This window comes from Bactrocera dorsalis, chromosome 5 (assembly GCF_023373825.1).
Source record: "Bactrocera dorsalis isolate Fly_Bdor chromosome 5, ASM2337382v1, whole genome shotgun sequence".
Taxonomy (NCBI): Eukaryota; Metazoa; Arthropoda; class Insecta; order Diptera; family Tephritidae; genus Bactrocera; species Bactrocera dorsalis.
In genome coordinates, this window is record NC_064307.1 from 15,002,726 (window position 1) to 15,020,256 (window position 17,531).

At 34.2% G+C, this 17,531-nt stretch overlaps 1 protein-coding gene across 19 annotated transcripts in view; it reads left to right on the forward strand.

Moving 5' to 3' along the window:
* LOC105227966 (supervillin) overlaps positions 1-17,531 on the forward strand; it is a 454,663-nt gene that overhangs the window by 432,661 nt on the left and 4,471 nt on the right. For 18 of the 19 annotated variants that reach the window (XM_049458894.1, XM_049458881.1, XM_049458883.1 and 15 more), the window contains one exon: positions 16,509-16,650. In XM_049458894.1, coding sequence (XP_049314851.1) covers positions 16,509-16,650 — 142 coding nt within the window. Of the gene's footprint in view, positions 1-11,150; positions 11,777-16,508; positions 16,651-17,531 lie in introns of those variants that run through there. The other variant, XM_049458897.1, reaches the window with a different exon arrangement.

Genomic DNA, 17,531 nt, shown 5'->3' on the forward strand with positions numbered 1-17,531 from the left:
AGTCTAGGGAACAATAATTGGTCACTGTCTGGTGGCAACACACGACCTCATGGGGTTGACAGATCGAGAATATTGCAGGAAATGTATATAGCAAGGCACCAGGGAAATAATAGAGCATCTCTTGTGTACTTGTTCCGCATTGACAACACTACGCTGTAAACATCTGGGGTCCCTACGGTATGATACACTGGAGTTGATATCGATATTGAGGCCGCAGAACCTATTGAAATTCGAGCCAAGTGCAGGCATTCTAAAGGATGACTACTCCTCTTGGACCTAGCAACTGAACTTCATTTGTTATCGCTAAGGACCAAAACTGGCCTATGCATGGCTCATTGGCCTACCAGATTAACCTTACCTAATCTAGGGAAAATCCAATGTTTTTTTATTTAATGTGAAGAACTATCGATACAATTAAGTTCTGGATATAACATCATTCGAATAGCCTCCACGACTTCTTTCGTAGGAACGAATTCGATGAACCTAATTTTCGAGTACTTTTTCCACTAAATCAAGTCATATGTCATAAATAGCATGTTCAATATTGACTTTTAAAGCTTGAAGAGAGTCTGGTTTACTGCCAAGGACCAACGACTTCAATTAACCACACAAGAAGTATTCCAATGGTGCTAAATCACAACTTCTTGACAGTCATTCAATGTCATAATTTCTTGAAATAATCGAATCTCCAAACCTTTCTTGCAATAATTCGGTTCATGTACGTGCTGTGTGGCATGTAGCCCCGTCTTGTTGGATCAAGATGTTGTCAAGATTAACTACTTCCAAATGCGGTCATAAAAGTTGGTTATTATGGATATACGAGGGCTGTCCGATAAATAACCGACCTGGTATACCGCTCTCAATTGAAACTAACGTTTTCACTAGCATCATTTCGAAAGAAACACGAACCGTTTTGTACGTTTGAGACAGTCCCAAAACTGATTGAACTGAATAGTTATACTTTAGAAGGCTATAGCTCAAAAACTTTTTCAGTAGTATGTTTTTTAAAGGTAAAGTACCTATCGAAATATAAAAACCCTAGTTTTTTTGATGTCACGCATGTTCCCCGCTTCCAGCAAGGAAACTGTAGTTAAAAGAACTATTGGTAATATAAAAGCAATAATTTATCTTTGTGCAAGGTCCTGATAACTTTGTAATCCAAGCATCCGTTCAGCAGTTCATTCCATTTTGTTGTCATTACTCTGGGATCACTAATGATCAGTGCCTATTTGCTTATGAGACGGCGATATAATTTAGCTATTGTAAAGCAGGTTTAGGTTTTATTACTTAAATTTATTTTGGCTTAGGTCAGGTTAGGTGAATAGTATGATTTCTCGCGAGGCCACAAAAAATTCCACATAGACAGCTAGAACGGGCGGCTATCCATGAATGTATGTAGGTGTTATGCCCAGAACTCCTAAATATGGATCAAAAGGCCGTCGAATATTGAAAAAAATGCATAGAACCTGCAACAAATTTATTGAGGCAACTAATATCAATTGCAACCAATTCTATGGGTTTGTAAAAGTTTGGCAAATGAGTTGCTTTAACTTTAGTTGGCGTAAGTTGGACAGTGAACGGGAAAGTGTATAGATTTATTTCAGACAATAGAGAAATTCGCATAACATCGGCTGAATATATGTACAACAATAAATTGACAGCATTTCTGACTTATAAACTGAATATAAAATAGAATGCTTAATCTTCCTAAATTTCGATCTCGTTCTTTACTTTTTTCACACTCTTTTATTCTATTGAGCTTTTCGTCAAATCGCCGTTCTTTCAATTTTAACGCCCATTAAATAAATTTCACAGAAAGTGCAGTACTTTGATAGTTTTTAACTGTTCTATATTTTTACTATTCTAAGAAATCACTCTTCTAGATAGTCACGCACACTTTCCCACTTCTATATAAGTATGTATAGTATGTCTGTGAGTGTTGACTTGTGTTTGAGTGCACTCAATTCAAAATTATCTTTCATATTTGTTCAATTGACGCAAATTAATTTATTTAAAGTGTGTACGCTATGAGCTAATAGCATCATAAATAATAACAAATTGAGCGGAAAACATTTTTATATAAATAACATGTACATATGTATGTACATATGTATGTATGTACGTACTATACATATATATACATACATACATACATATTGAGTGCAAGAAAATCAAATTTTGAAGAAAATATTCTCGGTCGAAGACACTCCTACCTCTATTAAAAACCTATAGTTGCATTAGGGTGGTTTGATATTTTGCTCGAGTCAAAGCTGAATTTGTATGTATTGCATTGTAAATACTTATTCTCAATATGTATGTATGTATATCGCTTTGTATATACAAATGTGCCAATTAAAGTGCTGACCTAAATTTAGGAGGACGCTTGCATATGAATGTGCGTGGTTGCCAAATATTTTTAATTAATAGCAGCAGCAATTGGAATACTTGTTATCGCTTTTGATTTGAGAAAAAGTTGGAATTGGCTTTAAAAAGTTACTGATATTTTGATTTAAAAAAAATTATTTAATTAATAGAAAGCTTTGTTTCCAGTTTTTGCTAGAATTTAATTTTTTTCAAAGTTCAAATCCGTCGATGATGTACATTTCGGGATTGTTTTTAGAAAAAATTTACTTATTTTCAATAAAATATAAGAATATGCAAATACTGTCATCTCTTATTCACTTACTCACTTTGGTTAGCTAGTCAGGTTAGGTTAGGTTAAGAGGTCGATCTCAATAAAAATTCCTTTTGAACAGCTAGTCCTGCTGGTCTGTTTTGGTACCTATAACCGCTATAATATATATAATAATAATAACCCTCATAAATCGACGAAGCGCTTTAAGCCTTGTTTAAGCTTTGTCTGCTGGTTCGCCGAAGGTCAGATTGTCGAAATGTTTCCACTTGCAAAGGCTGTACAGTGAAGGAGAAAGTGCATGGATGTCTCCTCTTCACCTTCATCCATACATATTTAACAACTTGCATCCTGAGCGTTGGTAGTGCCACTCTACTGTCGGAGTGAATGCTTACCTCTCTAAAGCGGCTGCACTTTGGAGTATTACGTCGACTGCTAACTTAATAGCAGCCACTATTGCCTTTGAAAACATTACAGCGGTCCGTTCGCCTAAAGCGAAGCTTGACGGTGAGCTCCTTACAGAAAACTCAACCTTCAACTTTCCCACTTAGCTCCGAGCCATTTTTGAAAAAGCTCAATGCGTCTCTTCTCTAGCGACTTCTCTTCGTCTAATCGTCGATAATATGAGCAGAGAGAAAGTCATCACGAGTAGACTCTGCGACATAGTTGTCCATCCCGACCATACCACAGACATCTGAATTGAATGTGTGACTAGAACTCAACGAGCCCATTCGCAAAATCACGGATAATTTTGATTGGAACATCGGTTTCTTAACTAAAATTTCTAAGAGCTATGTATGCTTTTTGGCTTGGGTTACCGAATCGGCTTTTTAACATAACTTAACCGAAACAAGTAGGACGATACTATAAAATAAGCAAAGGGTATTGAACGAGCTTAAACCCTAAAGGATAATTTCAAAGTCAGAACGGAACGGAAGGAACGAGCTTCAAACCCGAAGGATACTTCCCAGCGAGTAACATAAAAAATAAAACAAAGAAAGTCGCCAATAAAATTTAGCATCAATCAGAGGTGTGGGCTACTTAATTGTCCAATTTAGACGTCAATGGCGCCATCCAATTTTATTCCTGCGAGTTTATAAATTTTAGCAAGTCATTTAGCGCTCTCCATACGCCCATATAGAGATAAAGTTGACTGGCGCCTTTGTGCAATTAATTTTCCACTTTGCATTTTCGATGTGCGTTGCCGCATGATTTGCAAATATTTATGTAAATATGTATGAGTCGGGCTTGCATTTGGGCGCTTTCCCCTCTTTGGCTTTTATTTTGTTATTCTGACGGTTAAGCCACGCCAGCAAATCGCGGCTTAGCACTTTGAACGCGCGGATATTGCAAAATGCAAATATCTACAAAAATGCACAGAACCACAGGCAGATTTATGTGTGTGTGTGCGTGTATAAATGCACGATAAGTTCCATAAACAAATTCATAAAGAGATATATCTCGCTTGTCTGTCTATCTGTTTTTGTTGTTGTTGTAGGCTGTCAGTGCAAAAGCCAATGAACTTTAACTTCAACTTGTTGCATGCCGCCAGCTCGTAGGCGAAACGCACACAAACACAAACACATAATCATACAAATCTACATACATTTATGTTCCGTACTTAGCATGCTTACATACATACGTACATACATACAGACAGATACGTTTGTACATATTCACATATCATTGAGCAAATAATCATAAGCAAATAAAGCGCGCGCATTCGACGCAGCAACAAAACCCACAAAGCGACACACAGCAATTGCAAGCAATTCATAAACAAGCAGGCAAAATGAATTGAAGTTATAGAACAGATAATAAAAACGAAAACGAAAAAAATATTAAATTATATGAAATGCAATGCAGCGAGTAATCAAGCAGTCAAAGCGTCAATCAGCCAGGCCAGCCAACTAGGCAGTTACTTGCCTGCCAACTAAACGTCCAATCATGTGTGGGTATGCATGTGTGGTGTGTGTGCCTACCTAACACACACACACACATGCGCGCATAAATAACTCGCGCTGAGGCTTTTGGGTCGCCACTGACAGCGGGTCCACATTGGCTGCGGTTGTGCCATGTTGTCAATTAATTCAACCCAATTTACGTACTCCACCGTCAATTTCACTTCGCTGTCGAGTTGAGTGCGGCAGCAGTGATAAAAAGGGCTTGTTGTGCCGAAATATATGTACATACTCCTACTTACCTATGTATGTACATGGATACATGCATAGTAACTGTTGTATGCAGTTATTTTTTAAGTTGCTGTTGAGTGCAAGCTGACTACTTCCCTTTTATGTGCATTTAAAATTCTTGGAGCACTATACTTCAAAAATACTCACAAATACATACACAGCTTCACATAAATATGCGAAATAAAAAGTTTGAACTTTCCTCTTGACAAATTAGTCATGCAAAATGGTTTTTAGAGTTGCTTAGATGCCTTTTCAATTATACTTAAGTAGGCGATTCGGATATATGTATGTATTATAAATCTACATATAGTCACCACAAACAACGTTTCATCAAAAAACAAATTAAGTTTGTCAGATATGACCAATATATTGGTTAGTCGAAAAAGTCTTTTCATATTGCTAATAATTTTTACTTATTTTTATTTTATATTTATAATAATAAATAAATAAACAAATACCATTTATAACCACTTTTCCGCTGGAAAATCAGTGTAAATCGAAATTTCCAGAACGAAAGCGAGCGAACCATTGTTGATACATCATCGTCTTCGTAAACTTCAAATATTTCATTGATGGCTTGCGTGACATTTTTCCCATTTTTATACAAAAATTTCAAAATATAAGAATTTCCTCATTACTTTCCCTCATTTTTGAACAGCTGTAACTTTTTTTCAACTTCCCCGAATTTATTTTTTTGTTAAATGAAGCTTAAAATCACCTCTATCACCTTTTCAACACTATATAGTATGACACAATGTGATTGGTAGCACTAGAGATAAACGACTGCAACTACATCTACTGACAAAATACGAAAATATTTATTCGACTACCCAATATAATCATTTTATAACCAAACACTAAAATTTCTTTCAATGTGAGCGGTTTCTATTATATCGTTTTTTCTACTTCAGTAAGAAGTTATCTGAGGACTTCCTTTCTTATTTTTTGTACTATCGGCACTGAAGACTTTTATTTTTACTAATTGGAAGAAAATTATTGAATTTAACCTCTCAAATTGAAAATATTAAATCAAATCCTTTTTCAAATTATCAAAAAGCTTATTTTTGGGCTGTTTTACATACAGCTTGGTCAGTTTAAGTGAGGTCCTAAAATTCATATAAATATAATGTTAATTCAATCCTATCCGAAACGGATTTTTCGGTACTTAAAAAAGAAAAAAGTCGGAGGAAGCCAAATCTTGCTGGTCGATGACTGAGGTTTCGTCTTAACCCAAAAAGTTAGACTCAATAATGCTAGAATGCGCCGGTGTATTATCGTGATGAAAAATCCATGGGTATTCTGTCCACAAATCGGGTTGTTTACAACAAATAGCTTCACGTTGGACGGCGAAGTTGTATACCTTATTGAGTGTTTGACCCTAATAAATCAATTCATGCCTTGATTTTTCTTTCTTTTATCTCTTTGATGCCAACATCACAATTCCCAAGCACTGCTTCTTTAACTTTTTCGGTATTATCGTCATTAACAAAGGTGAATGGACGCAAGGCATGAGGCAAGTTTTCGATGCCTTCTCAACCTGAATGATTTGTGTCCCTCAAATACTTTCGTTCGTGATAAAGTGGGCTGCCCATAACACTTTCGCAAAATGTACAACGATTCCGTGGCCGTGACTCTATTGGAAACACAAATTTTCAAACAAAATCATTGTTACATTTTTGTTTCCATGATGAAAATAGCCGCACCAAACCTTTCGTGTAACAAAAAACAACAAACGTCAGCAAAGAATGGAATCAGATTTCTCTTCTTCAAGCTTTGTTGAAAATATACTTGAAAGTATACAACAAATTACTTACTTATTACAGGGACAGTCTTCGAAATATGTATGCTAGAAACCAGTCGAAAATTGGGTTATGCGCCTGGACTTCTACAAGCATACATAATGGCTCCAAATGTACTTTCACAGGAATAAAGAATTTCATTGACATTTCAAACCGTTGTTTGCGCTCTTATTGAAAAACCCGTTAGTTTATCTCTGCTATGAATCTTTTGTGTTTAAGAACCGGTGTTGCAGTAGTATATTTTCTCAGAAAAAATCTTATCCCATAAATTGACTACGTTTTCTTGAGAATTATTTATCGAACACTTCCCATGTCGATCGCATTACAAAATAATAAACACTGTTGAGCGCTCGCAAAGATAAAATAAATGTAGAAAAACACATATCAGTGTTATTAAATCAATAAATATTATATTTGTGGGCATACATATACATAGTATGTACATACGTCCATATACAATATTATACTATATATAATATTATCTATACATACTATCTATATAAATATATACATATATATTTATCCACTAAATATACAACAACTGTGCCAACATTATAAGGCTAGCAAAAGTAACAATATGTCAGCAAATAAAATGTGTCATGCGATTTGGCGGTTGTCAATATTTCACATGCAAAGCTTTATAAACAGAAAACAAACATAAATCAAAAATTGTCTGCGATTAAATCTAGCTTCAAACGAAAAAAACAAACGCGCTACTGACAATCAAAGTCAAAAGCCATTTTTTAAACAAATTTAACAATTTTTATATGGACCAATATACATATGTAAATATGTATGGTATACATATATGCTTTGAGACTTTTGTTTATTTGTCACCACAACAAATGCTTATGCGCTGACCAAATAGAAACTGGACATTCGCAATCAATTTCGCGTTTTTATCAGTAAACTTTTATGAATCATCGTCATTTCGTTGCGGCGAAGTGGCTAATGAATTGAAATTCATACTCTTCAGCACATTCCCTTCGTGTGGCGATTTTATAGTGTGAACGAGAGAGTAAAAATAACAAATATACACACACACATTTGTATTGACTAATATCAACAGTGCAAAAGCTACAATGTTAAATTTGCATTTTTGAGGCAGCTTTACGAGTAAACGGTTATGTATAACTGTATATATTTGTTTGGTTGAAAGGTGTGAAATACTGTAGGGGCTATAATACAAATGAGGGATTGGCTGGCTTGATTTAAGCTGATGCCTTTTTGAAGATGTTAAACAAAATTTGGAATTTGGCAAGATCTTTGTTATTGTATGCAAAACAGGGTGGTTCAAATTCGGAGTTATAGTGTGCTTTAGAGCTTTTTTTCATGCGAGCGAAAATGTTTTGTTTATTTTGGCTTTAAAGTAATTTAGGTAATACATATTTTTAATTTTTCTTCAACGAATTGGTTCAAATACCAAATTTAAGTATGGTTGATTTTGCCGAACTTTGCGTTAGGTTAGGTTAGGTTAAGAGGTCAATCCTAATATAACTCATCATAAGATCCTCATAAATCGACAAAGCACTGAACAAGTGGCTACATATGTCTCCTGGTTTGCCGAAAGTATGCCTGCCAGTAAGATTTCAATAGTCTTGTAAAGGCTGAACAATGGAGGAGAAAGTGCTTTGATGTTTCATTCATCCACACAACTGAAACAGCTTGCGTTTCAGGACAATTTTACGAAGAAACCCTAAAAAAATATTAAAGATTTCAAAAAGTCATTTAATTTTCTACGAGATATTATTAAAATAAAAATTGAAATATGAAACAGAAGTATAGAACTAATAAATCTCTTATTTCAAAAAATTTCTAACCGCTTAAAGTTTTCAAACCACCTTGTAATGTACAAAGTATAGCTTGGAATATAGCAATTGAATAATTTTTATATCGATGAATCATCACTGCCATGATTTATATACATACTTAACTACCATATCTACATACTTACATACTTACGTAAAGAGCTACTATGATGCTCATGCCTTTTTTGCATTGAAAATTTCAGTTTTTGGCTAACTACATTCCATAATTTTTATTGACAGTTCACTACTAATGGTACCGCTTCTGTAGTCAAAAATTTCTTCGAAAACATTTTCTTCTTGCCATAAAAGTAATGTGTTATTAATTTTATGATTAACCTGTTTTGAATAACCCTACTAAAAATAATGATGCGGATTTGTCTTCTCAAGTAGTGTTCTGCCTTATAAGGAAGGTTGAGTGAAACGAAGATGATTTGAATATTTGCTGATTGGTGATTGGTGATGTAATTGAACACTGCCTATTTTTATATAGAAAACATTATTTATTTTCATATATTTTCAATGCTTGTTTAAGAGACTACATAGTCTAGGAAAATATATATAAAGTAAATGACAGATGCTTATTTAAGGATATTTGCTAAATACAATATATCCTGTTTCATATTTACATTTGTGGATTTATGGTAGTTTATGATAAATAACAAATATATCTTTATTAATTAGGGGAAAACTCTTCAAAAATAAGTCATCTTAGATCTTAAAGATCACAATTTTTTATGTTTATTATCGTGTCTCCGCTCATCAAATTTCCTCCGAAAAACTTTCTCTGAAAATACTTCAAGTTCAATAGAGAAAGATTTTTGATTTAATTCCTTCTGCGATCCTTGTTTTATAATCTCAATTGTGCCATAGCGCCTTTCTCGGTGGATTATATAGTTTCGAGAAAGGGAAAATATAACAATGAGCTGAATTTCTCGAATACAATAGCTGAGCAGGGTTTCTTCAAGCTTATTTCTTAACAAACATCGTCTGAACAGGGTATATTAAGTCTTCTAAGAAGTTTGTAAAACCCAAAAGGAAACGTCGGAAATCCTATAAAGTATACTGTGGGCAAAAAATTGTAAGACTTTTTAATTTCAATTTCACCCGAAAACCCAATCGCGGAAATATTTTTTTCCAGGTTGGTATGACGGTCAGTGACATCTGTGCCAAATGTCACATCAAAATTATAAATAGTGTTTAGTATACGCTTGTCTTTCCGAAGTACATAAAATGCATTCGGCAACTTTTACGATGAGCGAAATCATTCAACAAATAAGTTCCATTAAATTTTGTGTACGGCATTAAATCTCTGGCGCTGAAATGTTCAGAATGACGGAAAAGGTCTTCGGTGATAATTGTTTGTCGCGAGCAAGTGCTTTTAATTGGTAAAAATTATTCAAAGAGGTTCTCGAACGACGACGAGCGTCCAGGAGAGCCTCAACTGAAGATCAACACGTCAAAAGAGTACAGTAATTGCTGCTTGAGAATCGACGATTAATAATCAGAGATCTCACTGGCATCGTTAGAATATCGGTGGGATCAGTGAAAACTATTTTGAAAGATCATTTAGCCTAAGAAAAGTGAAACCACGATCGGTTCCAAAATCACTAATCTTTTCAAAAAACAGCGTCGCATTAATGTCTGTGAAACAATGCTTTCTGACTAGCTGAATGTCGTGAAACATATTATTACTGACGATGACTATTGGATCTATGCTTACGACCCGGAAACAGATGATCAATCGGCCGAATATCGTGGCAAAGATGAGCCGAAGCAGAAAAAACCACGCCAAAGCAGGTTAAAATCAGGGTTATGTTCCCAGTTTTTGAGATATTGATCTGAAAATTTGTATACGGACTTTTCTCCATAAGAAGCTACACATTTGTTAGAACCTCTGCTATCCGACCTCTATAAAATATAGCTGTCATACAAACGGACTGTTTGAAATCAGCGTTAAGAGCTTTTTATAACCTTTTAGACTATAAGAAATGCTTCTTTGAAGGGTATTGTATCAGCAATTTTTTAAATTATTAAAATTCGTCATTTTACGTCAATATAATTTCTGCTTCCTTCGTGATCGCCTTCTGCTAATGAACTACTTAACGCCTCACTATGCTTTCAGCCTTATGTGTAACCACTAAGCTATGCATGTTTTATTTGTTTACTGTGCGATTGAAGCTTAAATAACTTCGTAATATCATAATACACACATACATACATACATACTATAATCTTAAACAATAATAAAGTTTGCGCTGTGGAATATCCGCATGACTAATCCAATTCACAACTGTTCGGTGCTAATATGAACGCAATTAACTAATTTCTGTTTTTATTTTGAAATTTTGCTGTCGACACTTTAATCAAAAAGTCGCCGAGAGGCATTTGAAGCTTTCTGCACTCTTCAAGTGCGAAAGTATTCACATTAATTCTGTTTCGCCGTTATCGCTCCACAACGACCTTACATTCATGATAGCAGCTGCAGTCGGAGCTTTTTGCCTATCTTATCAGGCCTTTGCTGGGCTTAATTTTGGTCGTTTTGTGGCAAACACCCCTCATTTAAGTTTTACTGGAACGCTTGATGCCAAGATTGTGGAAAATGTTTCTATTTTTTATCACTTCGGTAATATTTCGTAAGCAAACAGAGAGAACTTTTGCCATTTATCTAACAGTTATGCGCTCAAACAGATATGGGTACTTGCTGCTTTTGAAGTACTTGTCCAAAAGCGAGCCAAATAACCGGCTGGAAAGTTGCGAAAAACACGGCGCTCCGGCAGTTTCGCAGCTTTGCTCCATACAAACGCTTCTAAAATGCGTCGCGTGCCGTAAAGCGCTGACAAACCGTTAACAAACTGGACTCGGCTGAACGCAGCAAAAAAAAGCCGTGACTTTACCGTTCAAACATTTGTTTTCCAATCGTTGCTGGTTTTTATTTTGTCGCCTTTGTAATTCGTTTCGAATTCGAATTTTATTTACTGGCAATAAAAACAATATTTAACTTTTGTGCGAAGGTTTTAAGTGCACACATACACCAAAAAGTGAAGCAAAACAGACAAAACCCATTGCATTTAATGCAACAGAACCACAAGTGTTACTCGGCAGCGAATGATCAACGGCGCCGTTCACAGGTGTGGCGCCTTCGTTTCTGGAAATTTGCGTCAACGCGTCTTTAGTATTCAAGCGTTTTTAAGGAAATGAAACAGTTGTTTGCGTTTCAGAATAAAGTTTATTTATCTTAGCGATCGGCAAGCTTTTGAGTTAAATATTTTTTGAAAAGAATTCCACTTCCATTTCCTGTTTTCCTGTTTGCAAGCAATTAAAAGGAATATGGAGAAGGTCAAATTGGTAATTATTGTTTAATAAAGCTTTTATTTGTAATTTTTGGTAAAGCTTAAAGTGCATAACTCAATTTATTTTTCGAGATATATACAGTTGAACTTCCCTAACTCGAATCACCATAACCCACAAGAAAACTTCGAGTTAGAGCGACTTCGAGTTATGGAAGGAAATTTGTATAAAATTTGGCTCCTATTTCAAATTCAAGAGTTCGCGTTATGAAGAAGGATGCTATGGGGAAGGATTTGAGTTATAAAATTTTGAGTTATGGAAGGTCAACTATGTTTTGTTGTTGGAAATAAATTTGCTATTAATTTTTTCTCAAAGTCTAAGTGCTAAACAATTTTATAGTTTCAGTTTTTGAATTTATAGACTATTTTCTAGTGAAACTGATTTAATTTTATAACTTTGCCAGAGAAGTATCCAATTTCAATAAGTAATGTCTACTTTAGGCTCTAACCTGGAGTCTGACTAATAACCGTGCACTTACACTTAATGTAGGTCCAGTTTATAAGAAGAGACTTTCTCAGATGTCCCAAAAGTTTCATATCATGACTTATAAAGGCGAACTTCCAGCCTTTCGGGACCAATTTGTATAGAAAAAAACCCATTTGCTTCAAAATAGGCTTCAGTCTCGTTTAGTTAGCTGTTGTTATTGTAGCAGTAGATTTCTGTCGAGTTGACACTAGACTAGACTCGACTGTCAAGGGAATTCTTCGATGTCGCTAAATTTCTGTTTCTGTCCAACGAATATTTCTTTGCGGTTAAGCGACTGAAAACAGACCTGGGATAATATTGAGGAAAATATGGTGGACGAAGAAGTAATCCGAAAATGTTTTACTATAGTAGTTTTGATTGATTTTTGGCATCATGCACGGTCTGTATATTTTTACATTGGTTTGACATACAAAAAGCTTATGAACAACTGTTCTAGTGAGTTCTTCTGGCATATTTTGAGTGCATTCTATAACTCAATCCACTTTATTTTAAGGTTGTCCCATATCAGCTGTGAATATTTTGGTATATTTTAGTCTGTAAAGGTCTCTTTTTGGCTTCCACTACTTTCATCGGTCCTCTGGTGGTTGTTGTTGGAGCGGCAGAAAATATTCTTGAAATAATTTCGAGGAATGGAGCCTAGTTGACAGTCCTTGGCTGGATAAAAATCCAGATCCGTTCTGGTTACTTAGACCCGACTGTCGTGGGAACAGTCCTGATACAGAACCCGAAGAGCCCTTAACTATAAAAAATAGAATCTCATAAACATTAAGTTTTTCGTACATTTTTCTCACAATACTAAAACATGTGTCACTGAAAATTCTATATCTAAAAACATTAACCAGCAGCAGTGAAATTCTGACTTTAGTTTGTTGGTTAGATCAACTATATTTTTGTTATGATATGATATTTATGTTCTAAAATGTTTTGTTGGTCAGTGTTTACTCTCAAAAGATCCTCACAGGATCACTTCTAGTTCGAATTGTAAAAGCAGTCAACAAGCATATAATCAGATTTCTCTCTTCATATCCTTAAAGCGGTCTCTTCGAGGGAAGAATTAAAAAAGGCTTTCCATAACTTTTGTTATACCTTAAACTCCTATTTTCTCTTCACACGAACCTTAGATTGCTACAAGTAGAAACAAATATTTTCATCGGCTCGGATTAGTGTCAGTTTAAATAGATTTATTCTTCTTTACTGGCGTAGACAACGCTTACGTGGTTATAGCCGAGTTTACAACAACACGCCAATTGTTCTTCCTTTTTGCAAGGCTGTTGTTTCCTTTTCATTGGGGGCGCTTCTATGTGGCGCGTCCCAAATCGAGCGCACAACCATGGAGAGATGATTCATCTTATCGCCTTATCTCGCCTTCAAACGATTATTGAGTAAAACACTTCGGTCAAGCGTTCGTCACATATGTAAATATAGACTCAAAGTGATTGTATAGCCAATACTAAAAATAATAGCTTTTCACCAAAAAAAAAAATCCAATATTTCAAGGTTACTATATTTCCATAAACGCTCTATTGCCGCAAGCAATTAAGCGCAGCAAATATTGAAAATGTTTCCAAAAACGCTCGCTTGAAGTGTATTTGCATATAATGCGTGCTGCCAACTGCAATTTGTTATGTAAATGTCGACGAAATTATTGCAATAAAGCCGATGTCGCAAATGCGATTTGCTGGCGTATTTGTTGTGATTGCCACATGCGCTAACAGTGAGCGCAACTTGTCCGTGGAGAGCGCGCGCTCCGTGCTGCTTGAGCTTGTCACGGTGCTGACAAACGCGATCGCCAAAGTGGACCATATAAGGACTAAGCACGCATGCAAAACCAGTACAAAGTGATTTATGTACCGCTCGATGCTAACTGGGCCTATAAAAATATTGAAAATAAAATAGAAATTGAAATAAAATTGCAAATAAACGCAAATGGGAAAACCATTAAGGGGCGCTCTCGACGATTCACGATAAAAGTGCGCATTAGCGACGAAAATGGGCATGATTGATTTATTTTTCGTGTGCACGAGGGCTGTTGGATGAGTTGAGTGGTTAATATATGTACGTCGTTTTAGTAATCGTTTGTTTCAGTGTGGAGAGGATATGAGATTTGAGTTGCATAAAGAGTTATTATGCATTTGTTTAGGAGATATAATAAAGTATTTCTGATGAAATATATGGCACAAAGGCTTTAACAGCACCGTTGGCCTATCGAACAAGCCTCGTATGTATTTTCATGTGTTTTGTATATCTATATATGCAGTTGTTTTTGTATTTGTAATACCTAAATAATTTTCAGTGATTATTTTTAATTACGCCTTCGCATTATACATTTTTGCAAAGCTTGTTTTTGTCGTTGTTGTCCACATTTCTAATCTGAAACATGGAATTTCCAATTTGCACAAACAGGCAGGCAAATAAACAACAAAAATTTGGTCAGTGGCGGCAATTTTGGGTCAATCGAAGCGCCCACACGAAAATTCAAGCCGATCAGGTGTACTGACATACATACAAACAAATCTATATACAGTTAAGCAAATTATTGAAAGTGCGCATGATTTCGCAAAATTTGGCTTTTAGTGCTGATTTTTAAAATATTTTTGCAATTTTTTTAATTAATTTTTTTTTTCTTTATTTTTTATAATTTTTTGTTTTATTTGTTTTAATTTTTTTAAATTTTTAATTTGTTTTGCTAGTTAATTTTTTATTTTTTTATTATTTTTTAAATTACTAATTTTGTTTAGTAATATAATTTTTTTAATTATTTAATTTTTAATTATTTTTAAATTTTTTTCCTGTAAACGTCTCCAAAATTAATTACTGAAAATATTAATTATTTTTTAAATTATTTAATTTTTAAATGTTTAATTTTTAAATATTTTTAAATTTTGTATATTTTTTTTATTTATTTTTTTTATTTTATTATTTTCCTGTAAACGTCTTCATAATTAATTATTGAAAGTGCGTATAAATTTACAAAATTTGACTTTTAGTTTTGCTTTTTATTTTTTTATTACTTTTTTTATTTTTTAAAATTTTTTATTTTTAAAATTATTTTTTCTAATTATTTAATTTTTTAAATGTTATTTTTTTTGGTTTTCTAATTTTTTTAGATTTAAATTTTTTTTTTAATTTTTATAAATTTTTTTTTTTTATTTAATTATCTATTTTTCCCTCTTATACAACTCCATGATACAAATATATGTTTATTTAAAATTTGTGTTTACTTTTCTCTCCTTTAAGTTTGTTTTACTTATTTATCAATAATAATTATATTATGTATACATATGTACATATTTATTATATTGTTTATACATCAGCCCCTAATTATTTTTATCACAACTTGCCATTTGATAAGAAATTCATACTTTTTCCCATTGATTAGCCTCTCAAGAATAATAAATTAGTTACTCTGGAAATAAATCGTGAGTCATACATCCTCTGCTTTTGTTTTCGATTTATGATAGGCAATTACAATTGTTATATTTTGCGTGCAATTATATTTATGACAGTGTACATACTTAAATACTATATTAATATACTTCAAAGATTACATAGAAGTATGGCGGACAGCACAGCACGGGCCTCATACACATATAATTTACCAGAAATTCCAAATATTACTTGAAAGAGATATGCGATTCTTTATTAATTCAGTTTCGGCGCTATCTATAGTATCCTCTGATCACAACGCCACTATTTCATCTCGATAGACAACCCAGACTATTATGAAGCACCTTGTATCTTACATTAAAAGACAAACTTTGTTTGAAATTACAAAACAAAATTGATTATTTTTCCTGTTTTGTTAGGTCATATCTTTAAAAAATAACATACTGAAATTTTGAATCGATATATCAAATAGTTTTGGTCTCACAGCCCTCTAAATGCAACCTCTCAGCACCAAGACCTTATCTTTAAATGTTGTTTTTTTTTAAGTATTTTCGAATTTGCTAAAGAAATTACTCGATGGCAAGTGGTCCACCACGATCGAATTTTCTTTGCTTGAATGGTGTTTTGAATTCCCAAAAATCGACTCTTTCAGGCTGTCATACTAAGTGCGTGCCATTACACAACAAGGCTCCCCTACTTATAACTCTCCGAATTTACCATAAACTATCTTGCATCTAACTTTAAACTCTTTTCTAACTTGATTTTAAGACGTAACCGCATTTAACTACATTTTTTCTCCATTCAAAAATTATATCACCATCTTATTGACCCAAAATTTTCATTTTCTTCATTCCAGGAATCACTTTCTTTGGCACATTCACTATCGGACAAACCACTGCCGCAATCACCGCTCATACCAAATTGCTTGGAGGGTGGCAAAGTTTCAGATCGTTTGGGCAAATTGAAAACATCTTCGGAGAAGTGGAAGGATCGTATTGGTAAGTAAAGGGTTTTTAAGATAATTTAAATCATATTTTAGAGTTAAACCTGAGAAATCAACATGAATGGCTGAAAAAATTATTAATATAGTCTGCTTAAACGGATTTCCGTAGAGTTTGTACAAATTTGATTGCTGACGTATAATGTAGGACAGATGGTCCAGCAATGCGATGTTTTTTCGGCCAAATAACAAAAATATATGCGCCAGTTCAAGGATCGTCTTCTGAAAACATTTTCTAACTCAACTTTAAACGGATTGAGTTGTATTGTATTTGATTTGTAATCGCACCAAAAATTATCCTATCTACGGCTTGTGTAGCGGCTATGACCCCCAACACAGTATTTGTTCCTAACATTAACTGATTGTAGATGACCCTTAAATTGCGGTCAAGCGTCGCGGAGGTAGAGAATCGTATCGAATCTCTTTTAGCGATCTCAGCAAAGTCTTACTACATTTTGTCCGTTTTTGATGAAAAAACACTCGACTCCAAAATTGAATGCGTTGAGTTTGCAACTTCTTTTGGTTGGGGCCTAGGTTTGCATCTCGTTAACGGAGAATGTTGCATCGCTGATGTGTAAAAGAGTCTCCTAGGAAGCCTTCAGGCATTCTTATTACCTATAGACTACGATTAATAAATGAGGAATGCACCGCGACCTTAGGTCAATTGTGACCTATAGACTATCACTTAATTTTTTATAATATTAAACGAGTTTTGTTTATAAGTCCAGGTTCGGAAAGTTACAATATGTAACTTACTAATAATCTAATTTAATTTTTGATTATCGAAGCCCTCGCAGCTTTCTGCTGTTCCTCAAGATCGAATTCGAAACTTTCTCTTCCAATATTTTTTTTCTTACCGAAAGCGAACTTGCTCCACTT